The following is a 12,764-nucleotide window of genomic DNA, read 5'->3' on the forward strand; positions in this document are numbered from 1 at the left end:
TTGTGTTTTAATGAGAATCGGCAGCAAATGCAAAATGCCTTTCAGCACTTCATCAAGGGGCAAAGCTGTCGCGTTGTTGCTGCTGCTGTTGTTGTTGTTGTTGTTGTTGTTGGTGTTGCTTTGACTGTGTGTTGCTGCATCATTCATAAATAATTCCAAAAACGCAGACACACAGCGCAACACAACTGCAGGCAACGGAGACGCAGACGCAGACGCTGGCGGAGGGGAAGGGGGAGGGGAAGGGGGAACAGCATGCTGCATATTTTGCGCACATATTCCATTTTCACACCGGCTTACAACATTCGACACCTGCCCCCCCCGTCCATCTCCTCCCTCTCTGCCACAGTGCTTGCGGCAAACCTGTCTTTGCTGAATTTCGATTTAAGCACGTGTCGCGTCTGTTTGTTGTTTGTTGTTGCTTTTTGTTTGCCGCTGCTTATTGTGTTGCACTTCCACCAACTTGTTTGCCATTTGCTGCTCTGTGCCACCCAAAAAAACAATTTTGGTAGCGCAACAACTGAAAGTCGCCCCTTAAAAGTAACTTCCGCAATCGCACAGCAACAAAATACTCGCAACCAAGAAAATAAATATGGTAAAAAGAATAAAGAAATCAGAGCATTGAAATCTCACCATGAGTGGGCACATTTAAATACCCTGTAAGCAACTCGATTCACAACACTTTATGAATGCCATAAATACTGAGACACATTGCGAAAGACATCGAATTATAAATACTCTTTTACTTATTTATATTTTTCAACAAATGAATTTTCCCTTACTAATTTATTGGAAATTTAATGCAGACATAAAACTAAGACAATAATAATAGCATCGAAGAATAAAACTTGTTTTTTTTTATTAAAATAATTTAGCAATTTATGAAAAATAAAGTTAAGTTAGAGATAGAAAACTGAAAATAAAATAAGTTAAATTGGAGATATATGAATGGTGAAATTGAAGAATAAATAATTCAATTTATAAAAAATGAAATAAAGTTAAAGTTCAAATATAAATTAAGGATATAAAACTGAAGAATAAATTATATTTTTCATATTGAAATAAATTTGAAATTTAAAAAAAAAATTCAATTAAGTTAAATTAGAGTTAGAAAACTGAAGAATAAATTCTCTTTTTAAAAATTAACTTATGTTAAATTAGACATACATTAATGGTGGAGATGAAGAATAAATAATTACTAATTTTCTTATTAAAATAAATTTGCAATTTATAAGAAATGAAATAATGTTAAATTAGAGATATAAAATTGAGGAAAAAATTCTTTTTTTTCTTTTTTTACATGGCTAAATGATTTTTTATACCCGCTACCCATAGGGTAGAAGGGTATTATAACTTTGGAACAGGAAATGTATGTAACAGGTAGAAGGAGGCATCTCCGACCCTATAAAGTATATATATTCTTGATCAGCATCAACAGCCAAGACTATCTAGCCATGTCCGTCTGTTCCGCAATATTTTGGTTTCGAAATGGGTAGCGGGTATCTCACAGTCGAGCACACTCGATCTTCCATTTGTTCGTCGAATTCATCTGTCTAATAAGAAGAAAATAAATGCATTTATAGCACCCATTATAATACACCGCTTTGTGTAATTATTATTACCTTTCCATCAACTGATGTTGTAAAAACATAATTTCTTATGTATTATTAGTAACAAAACTCCATCATTTATGTCTAGATAAGAAACGAATATATGTAGATCATTTCTTAAATTACATTAATATTCAAGGTTCTACTGAAAGGATAATCATAAGTTTACTGACTTTTAAGTAAATTAAATTCCATTCAAAAAATAAATCGCTGCATTAAATAGTCGATCGTTTTATTTTTCAGAACGCAATTTCTTAATGCACCAATTATATATAAATGATTACATAATTGAGTCAAATATGGGAATTTCAGCTTTTCAGTTTATCACTTCTTCATCGCTTCTTTGGGGCGAATTAGCATCTTAACTTCTTTAAGTAAAATAGTTCCATAGTTCCAACAATATAGACTACCATATGGTGTATTTAAATTACTGCATAAGAAACAACAAAAATCTATAATTATGTGTATTCCTTCGAAAATAAAAATTTGCAATATTTACCAATAAGAACAAGAATTGTACCACCAGCCACTTTTACCCCAGACTGCGCAATTACCATTATCAACTTTGTCGTTGTCGTGATCGAATGTTGTGAATTTCATGTTTTCATGTTTTCTCATGCTACCCTCAATAGTTCCATTGAATTTACCCAAACTCAGTGCATATCCATTATCTTCATCAGATATTTTGAAGTCGTCATAACGAGCGTTGTAGGTTCTTCCATTCTGAGCAACCAAATGTATGTAAAGTTCGAAGCGCTGCAAGCTCGTGATACGATGGATTTTCTCTAAACCAAGAAAGAAATCACTTTCAAAAGAACCGAAACCTTTGCGATACGTTGCCCAATCCCTATTGAAATTCTCATCTCCCCCAACTCGTTGTTGTATTACAATCCATCCAGGTCCAGCTAACTGACTATCGCATAAAACATCGAATAAACCTATGCCAGAGACATTGAGTTCATAAACTCCTGAATAATCTCCGAAAGGAAGACACGTTGTGGGACTTAACATATCAAGTTCAGATTGACTTAGTTTAGTTTCATTTTCTGTTAATTTCAATTGAATCTTTTTCTGTTCTTCTCTAATGTTCTCTGATATCCTATTTAATTTGTTGTTTTCTAAACGACATAACTGAATATCATTTTCATGCTTTATTATTATAGATTTACTCTTCTCTAATTCCAACTCAAGTGTTTTCTGATGTTCTTTGTTACTTTTAATATTCTCACTCAATCTCTTTATATTTTCATCTTTTTCAATTAATCTAGAATTAAGAGCTTTTATATTTTTACCTTTTTCAATTAATGTAGAATCAAGAGATTTTAATTGAACTTGACAATTTTCTAAGTTGGTGGATTTATCTGTTAGTTGTTCTTTTAATTTAAGAATAATATTTTGTTGTGAATTAATTTCAGATTCAGATTTATCAACTTTATTTTGACACAATTGCAAATCGTTTTCCCCTTTGATTACTTTGTTTTTGTACTCATTTAATAGAGCTGCCTCCTTCATGAATGTTTCATGAATTCTTACAATTTCATGATATTTTTCCATAAGATCACTTATCAGCTTTTCCTTAGTTTCACTTTGTTCTATCTCATTTCTAACCTGCCTGAAGTAGTCAAGTAAAGGTTTAACAGTCTTGTAGTTATGAAGCCGGCACTGTTCTTCCATTATTCGGTCTGATTCACACGTCTGATAATAAGAAAAATTAAACACTTTAATCACTCTTTATTCTTCTTAGTATTATGTCTTTGATCTCACTTCATCTCCAGTTGTTGTAGCCACCAAGAATATTTGAAGGACCATCAGTAAGAAAACTCCGTTAAATTTTATTCTGCACATTTTAAATGTTTCGACTGCCCGCAAACAAAATGAATTTGGAACTGAATTTAGTTATTTCGTTAGAGTCATTGAAAATATGAAGCGGATGTGGACTCCGCTCAATAGATCTGAACGGGAGAGGTCAAGTAATGATAACCTAGAGTCTCGGCCTAGATTCTCTGTCGGCAGAAGAGATTTCAATGTCGGATGAGAAGAGATTTCAATGTCAGATGAGAAGAGATTTAGAGTCGCGAATTTTGGCATATACAATAATAACTATAGTAGTTGTGATTCTTGAAAATTAAATTGCAATCAGATAAAAATTGTCGATGTTATTAAAAAATACGTTTGTATGGGCGAAAATGCCTAGTATATTTTTGTATTTTTGTAGTATTTTTGGTATTTATATATGTGGTATATTTTGAGAACAATACCGCAATATTTAGCTTTTATTCAAAATGGGTAGAGGGTATCTCACAGTCGAGCACACTCGACTGTAGCTTTCTTACTTGTTAACTAAAAAATTGACCGTTTGCTTAAAATACTGCTTCTTCAAATGTTGTCGAGCTGATAATATACTCAAAATATTAGAGCAAGTACTGATTGATTAATAATATAATATTCAATGTGATCTAGTTAAACAATGATAAACTTACTGATTGATTGATTTACTAATGAGACTCGCTTATTAGTGATATAACTATGAATAGAGATCTAGTTTTTCAAGCATTAATTGATCAATTTATTGTGCACTTAGTGAGTTGTGCTAATATAATATTAAAATAAGATAATAAATCTTTTCAACTCGATCATTAAAATAGATTGCATAAATACGTTCACTTGGTGGGCCCGTAAAATAACCCCATCACTAAACAGTTTATAGGGTATATTTTTACACGATCTAAATTAAAATTGGTATGAAAAAGCAGCGTGTGGCGTCTTTGACGTTGTCATCGTCATCGTCGTTGTCGTTGTCGTTTGCCGAAGTGTTTATTGTGGTTCATGGTTGCAACACCTGTCGAATTGTGGCATCAGCATAAAATAGAATAAAATGAAATGAAATGAAATAATAAATGAATGCGATGAAGCTCATGAAGCGAAAGCAGACCACAAAAAGCGAGAGTCACAGATACAAAAACCGAGAAAACCCAATGCGCAAACCGAATCGTATATAATATATATATAAATACTTATACTCATATCAAAAAAGAAATATATACAGAAGTATTAAACAAATACAATGAATTTGAAAGCAACACACACAAAGTATAACAGATGAAAAATACAAAAAAAAAAAATGAGAAGAAATAAAACGTCTGCGCTTCAAGTTGGGCAAATAGCAAATTAAATAAATAATAATAATACGAATATTTATACAATAATGAAACACGCGCAAGGTTTAAGCACACACAATCAATTGTTAGCAAACAATTTGAAAAATTCAAAGTTAAATTTGAAACATTCAATTTGCAGACTTTGGCATAGGAAAAATGCAAAATGTATTCCTCAGATAAGAGATTAGATTTATTATTTTTTCGTAAAGATAAAATCAGGTAACTGCCAAAAAAAAAAATAAAGAACACCTGTTCCGAAAACTAAACTTTGCTGATAAAGTATTTTTATGCCGTCTACGTTTTGTTCTCTATTTTAGAACTGCTTTAGTTGTTTTATTTTTAGCATGATATCAACTTATGACAATTTAATCAGCTCTTAAAAATGATGATTGAATCTTATGCTTGTCATGTAAAAATACTTTATTTAATTTAGTTAAATACAAATATTATTATTGATAAAAAAGAAGAGTTATTTGAAAAATTATGTCTTAGCTGCTTTGACTGACAATCTGGTATATATTGACCTTTGTGGTATATGTCGAATGTATTATTTTCATCGATATGGCCAATCTGGCATATTTTGACCTCTTGGTATATTTCGAATTCATTATTTCATCGATATATAAAATATGAACAATCCGGTATATGATGGTATATTTTGAATGTATTTCTTCACCGATATACCACATACGGACAATCTGGTATATTTTGAACTATGGTATATTTCAAATGTCTTACTTAATCGACATACCAAATATGGCATTCGGTATATTTTTATATTTTTGCGGTATGTTATTTAGTATAATTTAAGAATAATAACGTTTTGTTTTGCTTTTAATTAGAAGGGTTGCGGGTATTTCATATTCGAGTAGACTCGACTTAATATATCTTAGTTTTTTTTATATTTAGAAACTACACATTTATTTTCTTTGGACTACTCACTTTTCCTTTTCATTTGAAATACGAGTAATATGAAATTGTGCATAAAATTATTTGACGTGAATTTTAATAAGTTACTTGTAGTTATTTTTAGGTTCTAGAGCAAAAATATTATTTAACGAATATTACAGCACATTTAAAACATATTTAAGATACATCAATTAAGTTATATTAACTAAATTTAAAAATTTACAATCTTAACTAATATTGGTTTAATTTTTTATTTTTTCAGGATTAATTTTTATGTTGTTTGGATAATTCAATAGTTTACGTTCTTCAATTATGTCAAAGTGAAAGTAAGTAAAGTAAATCTAAGTAAATTTAAAATTCGCTGCATGGATTTCCATTTACGATCAATTTGTGGTAATAAATAAACAAGTTTATAATGGAAAATGGGGAAATATGTTAAGGTATAATTTCTGTCACTTCCCAGGTAAATATGACTCAAGTCTTGAAGCAGTTTCAATGCCAAACACAAACAGTTTTCCAACGAAAACTTTGGAAAATATAGCTCAACATGTATGTGTGTGTGTGTGTGTGTGTGTGTGTGTGTGTGTGTGTGTGTGTGTGTGTGTGTGTGTGTGTATAATCCGACACTACTGTCATTTTCTTGACTGGTCATCAAGTTTTATGCTATGATTTAGCATTGTCTCTCGTCATTTTGTATCTAATTGTTTGTAACATTAAGCAAAAAAAAACAACCCAACGTTAAGAAATAAAAATAACAAAAGCCAAAGTCAAAGGAAAATGGCAACAAAAAAAAGAGTTTTTTTTTACAAACTGTCAGCAATTAAAGTAGCACATTTGTCTTTGTAGTTAGCAGTTTGGTAAGTTTCTATACCCTGTAGCTAAAGAATGGTTTAGAGAGGGGTTTATCAATTATAGTTTTAAGAGCGGGTTCAAGTTGATTACATAATAAATTTTGAACGGAAATTAATGCAAAAAATGGGAGATCGAATAATAATCATAATAATATTAATATGAATAATATAATAATGTTTGAATAATATAAATATAATGAAACATTTCATTTCCAAAATCATAAACCAACTAAAATTATGTTATATGTATATAATATAATATCAGAGCTCATTGGAAAACTAATATTTCCGTTAATTTCATGTTAATTATACCATGTACTTATTGTTTAAACAGACAGATTGTAAATAAAAGAAGAGAAAGCGAGAAGAAAAAAGAAATACATATTTTTTTAAATTTATCAAAACAAATAAAGAAAAGAAATATAAATATTTATATAATAATTTGCATTTAGTAATCGTTTTTTAAGGATTCATAATTTTAGTTTAAAGGTATCTTCTATTTAATCGTTGCACATAAATTTCATAAGAAATTTCTGAAGACTCGCATTTACAGGGTATCTGCTAGTCATTAACTGTGTGTAAAAGTCACTCTCACTTATTTAGTAGCTGTTGTCTCAGTTTTGTGGTCTTGTGCGGTAATTATGTGCATACAATCAGCAACTTAACTGCATTTGTCATGCATAATTAAGGCTGCCAGCAAATTCAACCAAAACTTAAGTGCCAAACGGCAACAAACAAATAAATGCGAAAGTGTTTGTTGGTTTTAAAAACATCATAAAAGAATATAAAATTGAATTTATACTTACATTTTTTTTTTTGCCTAGAGTCACGGTCGTAATTATACAAAATGTTAACCACAAATTCGAAAACATTATTAGCTTTTAGGAGACTCTAAGAATATAAATTTAAGAATTTATATTTATTATTATTATTATTTTAGTTTAATACAAAAATTCAGTATATTTAGTGGACTTTTTTATTTATTTATTTATTTTTTTTTTTTTTAATTTTAAAAATTCTAATTTTTGCAATATTTCCAATAATTATTAAGAATAAATATGAAATTATATCAAAGCAAATGTTTGGAATATAAATTTTAAAACTGAACTAAAAAAGATAAATTTGTGAAAGACTTGTTTTTCATTTTAAATTGCAAATTCTGTAGTTGTTCAGAGCTAATTTAATAAAGAACAATAAATTTTATAAAGCCCTTGAACTGCTAAAAAAAAACTATTAATTAGACAAAATTTAAAGTTTACACAAAGAAACTAAATATTACATGAAAAATGTGAAATATTGCCAAATATTGTTCATAAATGGAAACTTCTGGTAAACATTCGAATTTTTTGTGATACAACTTGACTTGCAATCAGTTGGCCAAGTCATCCAATGAGTCAGCACATATTTTAAGTAATAAAAAGTTGCAATAAGCACGCTTAATAAAAGTTTGTAAAGGGAGTGTTCAATTAATGTAAACAAATATTCATTTAGCTAAAGTTGGAAAAAAAACTACATAATTTTTTAAATAAAAAACATTTAAAAATTTAAAAAATGAGCAAAAGATATTATACATTTTAATAAATATGATTTGCTGATGTCAAATTCATGAAGTCTTTTGAAATTTTGAAAATGAATTAAGCTAGCTCCCACATAAAAACAATTAATAATTGTAATTTTCAATAAGCAATACATTTGCTTGGTCAATTGAAGATTGTAGATTGCTTATCAAATCTCTTGGGCAATAAACCGAGTGTTCAAATTGCGATAATAGTTATCACTCGAACGAAAATTAACCTAAGACTACCATTTAAATTGTCATCCTTTTAAACACAAGTGCAAAAGCTTAAAGTTAAATCTTTGTTGAAGCCGCCTTAAATCTGTTGTGTGAGTAAGTTAGAGGCAAAACTATTATCTTTTTTCATATTTTGTATGCCATGAAATACAAAAAGAAAAAAAAATTAAAAATTTGTTGCCGCTTTGCTTAAAAAAAAGAGCCATAAAAAGCAGCAAAATAGCTGCCAATAAAACCGTGTACATATGTGCGTGTGTATGATGAGATATATGCGTGTGCTTGTGTTGGTGCATGGGAACAGCTAGTAGCTGTGGAGTACTATTGAAATTGAAGGCGACAGTGACGACAACGACAACGACGACGGCGACGTTGACGCCGCGAGCTTTTCCATTTTGTTTATTTTTGTGCTTACATTTTTGTCGTTGTGCCGCGCGACAAAGCTGCAAATGAGCGAGTTTGTCTACGGCACAAAGAGCGAACGAGCGGTAGCAAATGCAATTGTGCTCTCTCTTTTTGTTTTTGTTTTTGCCACTCTCACTTGAGGAGTGCGGCGCTCTCTTCACACAAAAACACAACATGTGTTTCGTCATCAAAATGTATTTTTGTTGCATTTGCCGTGTGTTTGTTTGGTTGGAGAAATTTTTTAATTTTTTTTGTAGCTCGCTTTCAACGTGTCTCTGTCATTGTTTGCTAGCGGGAAAGCTTTGGGAAATTTAATTGTATGTGTCAGTATGCAATTACACACATTAATAAGTCGTATTTATTTAATTTAAATATTATTTACATATTTAGCATATTAGCATTGGCATTATTATTTGATTGGTTGTATGATTTTACCAAAAGCCGCCATTAAATTTCTGCAAAAGCACTACAACAACAACAAGCCATCATCAACAGCAAAGACAACAACAAAAACCATCAGCAGCAACGTTGTCGCTGCCGTTGTCTTCGTTGCCGTTGTCGATGTCGATGCTGTTGGTAAGCGCCTCTCTTCACATACGCTAATTGTGGGGCCACCACGCAAAATGAAAATGCCGGCAGTGGCCTCCAGAGAGAGCACGAGAGCGTAATCGAAAGAGAGCGTGTGCGTACACAACCCACAAACACACACAGCCAAGTAATCGTTGCATCTCGTTCTGTTTTGTCTGCTAGCCGTGGCTGGTGTAAGCAGAGGCGCATTATTATTGGGCAGCCATTGCAAAGCGTTGCCAACAGATAACAAAACCAATTTTTTGCGCTCTCGCGACACTTGACACAAGCAGCGGGAGAGGAGAGCATGAGCTCTCAAGTAAATGAGAGAGAATGACAGCAAGCAAAGTAAGCAAGCAAACACACAGCTGGTGTGTTGTACCTATTTGATGCGTTTCAGTCCGAGTTTGTATTTCGTTTGGTGAGGTTTGTTTTTTGTGACCCACACGTCGAGCTGAGAAAAATTATTGTGTGTGTTGTCAGCCCTTGTGCTGTGCTGTGTGTGTCGTCGTCCCCACTGTGCTCTGCTGCTGTCGACGTGTCTCTCGTTTCGGGCGCCGTGCGTGTCTCTCACACAACAGCTTAAATACAAAACTGGCAAAACAATTGTGAATTTATATATATTTTCGAGCGAAATCAATTTAAATCGCTAAAAATCGAAAATTGCGCAAATAGCAAAATCCACTTGGCGCAGCCCAAAATATAAGAAAATCAAGCAAAGTGCGTGTGTGTGTCGGATGTGTGCGTGTGTGTGTGAGTGTATTTGGAGTGTGTTTGTTTCACACACCGCAGCGTGTTAACAACGCAAATTGCTCTCAATATTATTCAACATTTTCGATTGTTTGTTGATCTCGTCCCAGCAAAACTTACACTATTCTCCAGCAGCAATAACAACAAATTGTCAAATATTAAAATTGTGTGAATATTTACTGAAAAACAAAAAAAAAAATTTTTTTCCAACTCGGTTACGGAATTTTTGTGTCGCGTTTCATTGCCAGCATGTCTCTTGAGCGCGCACTCTCTTGATGTCGCTTGGCTCTCTCACTCTCTGTGTCTCTTCGTTGCTTTGGCGCTCTCGTGTCGCTTTGCCGCGTTGCGTCGGCCGCGTTTCATAATCCAATTGCCGTCACTCGTTTCGTTTCGTTTTGTGGTCGGTCTTCCTACGTTGCGTTATCGCCCGAGCTTCACGTATCTTTATTTATATTTTGTTTCGTTTCCATTTCGTTTCGCATTCGCGCCGTGTAATATTTTAGTGTGGCTAGTGCCCACACCCCCCACTCTCCCCTTTGGGCGCTCTTGTCTTCGACTCAAAGCTGCTTCCTCCTTCATATAAAACACGCCCGATTCGAGTTTTCCTACAAAAACTAATCTTTTGTTTTTGATTTCCTCCAACTTCGTTTTGTTTTGATCTACAGTTCTAACTTCTACGACACAAGTACTATATCATTTCATGGAAGAATTCCATACAAAAATAAAATACTATATGTTGTCACAAGTAAATAAAAATAAAATAAACAACAACAACAAATATATCTCAAGTTTGCCTTGAAAATACAAAAAAAAATATAATAAAAGTAAAAAATATTCAATAAAAATATAATAAAATCAATATAGCTACCATATAGAGCAATCCACATATATTTATACACGCAACGGTTTCACTTTGCAAATTATATACAACAACAACAACAACAAAATTTACAAGCATCATTATAAACAATATTGATTGTTAGGCCAATTGTTGCCTAGTGCAAAAAAAAAAATTAATTAGATAATTGATTAATTATAAAATAAATACAAAATAATACAAAAAAAAAATGCAGCTAAACTCAATAAACTTGGATTATAACGCATTTTACGATTGATTGAATTTGAATCTAAAAAAAGGTAAATAAACAAGCTATTATTTTATGCAAAATGCATAAAGATAAATATAAAATTACCTTAAGTTGAAAATTGTTTTTGTAAAAGGTTTACAACTGAACTTGGTCCTTGGCATATTTTGTAAAAACTTGAATTATTCTCATATAAGTACTTAATCAGGGTCTAAACAAAACAACAAACAATCAAGATATTACAGCGACTTTTTAGTATTTATGGAGTTGGTAGTTTTCGTTTTAGTATATTTAGACAGATTTAGTATTTTCTTTCTCTAACTTCTTTATTTTAAAATTAGAAAATAGTTCAAGAAAATACACACTTTAAATTTAATTTAATATTTTTTATATTCGGAAAGTGGAAAAATCACTTTTTAAAATGTATATTCAAATATAATAACAATACGAGTATTCGAAAACATTTCATTTTAACTGCCAACAAAATTTTGAATAACTTTCGTCAGTTGTAATTACTTGTAACGATATCTAATTGGGAGATAAAGTATCTCACGGCTACTTTAAAGTCTGTCAAGCATTTGGCAAATGATATTGAAATAGAAATAGATGAAAATATTTTAGTTTAGATATTTCTTTATATTTATATATTAGCATTTTATTTATACGCGCGTGTTTCAATGAAGATTTTCCTTTTGACTATTTTCGTGTCTCCCTCTCGCTCTCGCTCTCCAAACCCGCGCTCTCTCTCTCTGTCTATTGAGTGTCGCTGTCTCACTCTTTCGCACCTGCTTAGTGTGCGTACTTTTGCGACGTATTTCGGTTTGATTTAATTAGTTTATTGTTGTTAATTTTGTGTGTTTGCGAACAGGTTAAACCAGTTTTGAGACCAAGCAAAAAAAAAATAATACTTATATATATAAAAGCCTCTAACGAAAAATTTCTTTATAAATAGTTTTGTGTTCGTTTCAGTTTTTGTGTTTTTTTTGGTTGCTTGGTTGAATTGCTTCTCTCTCGCTCGCGCTCTCTCTCTCTCTCGCTCTCTTGCTCGCCCCCCTCGGCACTTAATTGTCTGCTTATTATTTAATAAATATGTGTATGCCTAAACAGTGCGCTTAGGCTTATCGCCAAGGCAAGTACGCACACACACACAGATACATAAATACACACACACGCACACACACATACACTTGTGTAGACAGGCCCAGCAGCGATTAGATAATAGCATTTTAAATGTTGTCTCTACTGTACGCTGAAAAATTGACCAACAATAACAAATGGACTTTGTTTTGAAACTGACAAAATCAGAGAGAGAGAGAGAGAGTGCGGGAGAGAGAGAGAGCAAACGAATGAGAGTGACTGATAAGGTAATATGCGTGGAAAAGATAGGAAAGCAGACAGAAAGAGAGAGAGACTGAGTAGAGGAAGAGAGCGATTGCTAGGGAGCGGCAGACTGAACGTGATATGATATATTTTGAGACTATATAAAATATTCAATAAGCAGATCTGTTTATAAATATTGCAAATAAAAACAAACGCAAAATGAAACACTTAAGCAATAGTCTAACTACCTGATATTTAGATACGCAAAGAGAAAAGATTTCTCAAAGAATTCGTCTGAAAATTGATTTGGATCTTTGCTAAGT

The 12,764-nt window shown here is 31.9% G+C and overlaps 2 protein-coding genes across 8 annotated transcripts in view; one reads left to right on the top strand and one right to left on the bottom strand.

Annotated features, from left to right (window-relative positions):
* LOC132786284 (neurogenic protein mastermind) overlaps window positions 1–12,764 on the top strand; it is a 123,134-nt gene that overhangs the window by 10,836 nt on the left and 99,534 nt on the right. For 3 of the 5 annotated variants that reach the window (XM_060792815.1, XM_060793117.1, XM_060792966.1), the window contains exon 1: window positions 9,692–11,173. The gene's annotated coding sequence lies outside the window, so the exon portion shown is untranslated. Of the gene's footprint in view, window positions 1–5,936; window positions 6,001–9,690; window positions 11,174–12,764 lie in introns of those variants that run through there. The other 2 variants (XM_060792890.1, XM_060793042.1) reach the window with 2 other exon arrangements.
* LOC132798899 (fibrinogen-like protein 1) lies at window positions 1,838–3,504 on the bottom strand. 3 transcript variants are annotated; one of them, XR_009633989.1, is made up of 4 exons: window positions 3,372–3,504; window positions 3,216–3,302; window positions 2,107–2,392; window positions 1,838–2,037 (listed from the first exon to the last, which is right to left on the bottom strand). XR_009633989.1 is itself a non-coding variant. In XM_060810911.1 (3 exons), exons 1-3 carry the CDS (start codon window positions 3,159–3,161, stop codon window positions 1,932–1,934), a joined length of 1,119 nt encoding a protein of 372 aa, XP_060666894.1. In that variant the 5' UTR covers window positions 3,162–3,205; the 3' UTR covers window positions 1,838–1,931. The 3 variants fall into 3 exon arrangements, 2 of the variants coding, with proteins under 2 accessions (XP_060666894.1, XP_060666893.1); XM_060810911.1 differs by lacking the exons at window positions 3,216–3,302; window positions 3,372–3,504 and adding an exon at window positions 2,900–3,205 and having other exon boundaries at window positions 2,107–2,857; XM_060810910.1 differs by lacking the exons at window positions 3,216–3,302; window positions 3,372–3,504 and having other exon boundaries at window positions 2,107–3,203.

This window comes from Drosophila nasuta, chromosome 2L (genome assembly GCF_023558535.2).
Source record: "Drosophila nasuta strain 15112-1781.00 chromosome 2L, ASM2355853v1, whole genome shotgun sequence".
Classification (NCBI taxonomy): domain Eukaryota; kingdom Metazoa; phylum Arthropoda; class Insecta; order Diptera; family Drosophilidae; genus Drosophila; species Drosophila nasuta.

Bases quoted from the DNA above. Each gene is read 5' to 3' on its own strand.
- LOC132798899 (XM_060810910.1), bottom strand. From the start codon at position 3,161: ATGGAAAAATATCATGAAATTGTAAGAATTCATGAAACATTCATGAAG. The intron at 2,038-2,106 runs GTAAATATTGCA...TTTCTTATGCAG, and splicing joins TACAATTCTTGTTCTTATTG to TAATTTAAATACACCATATG.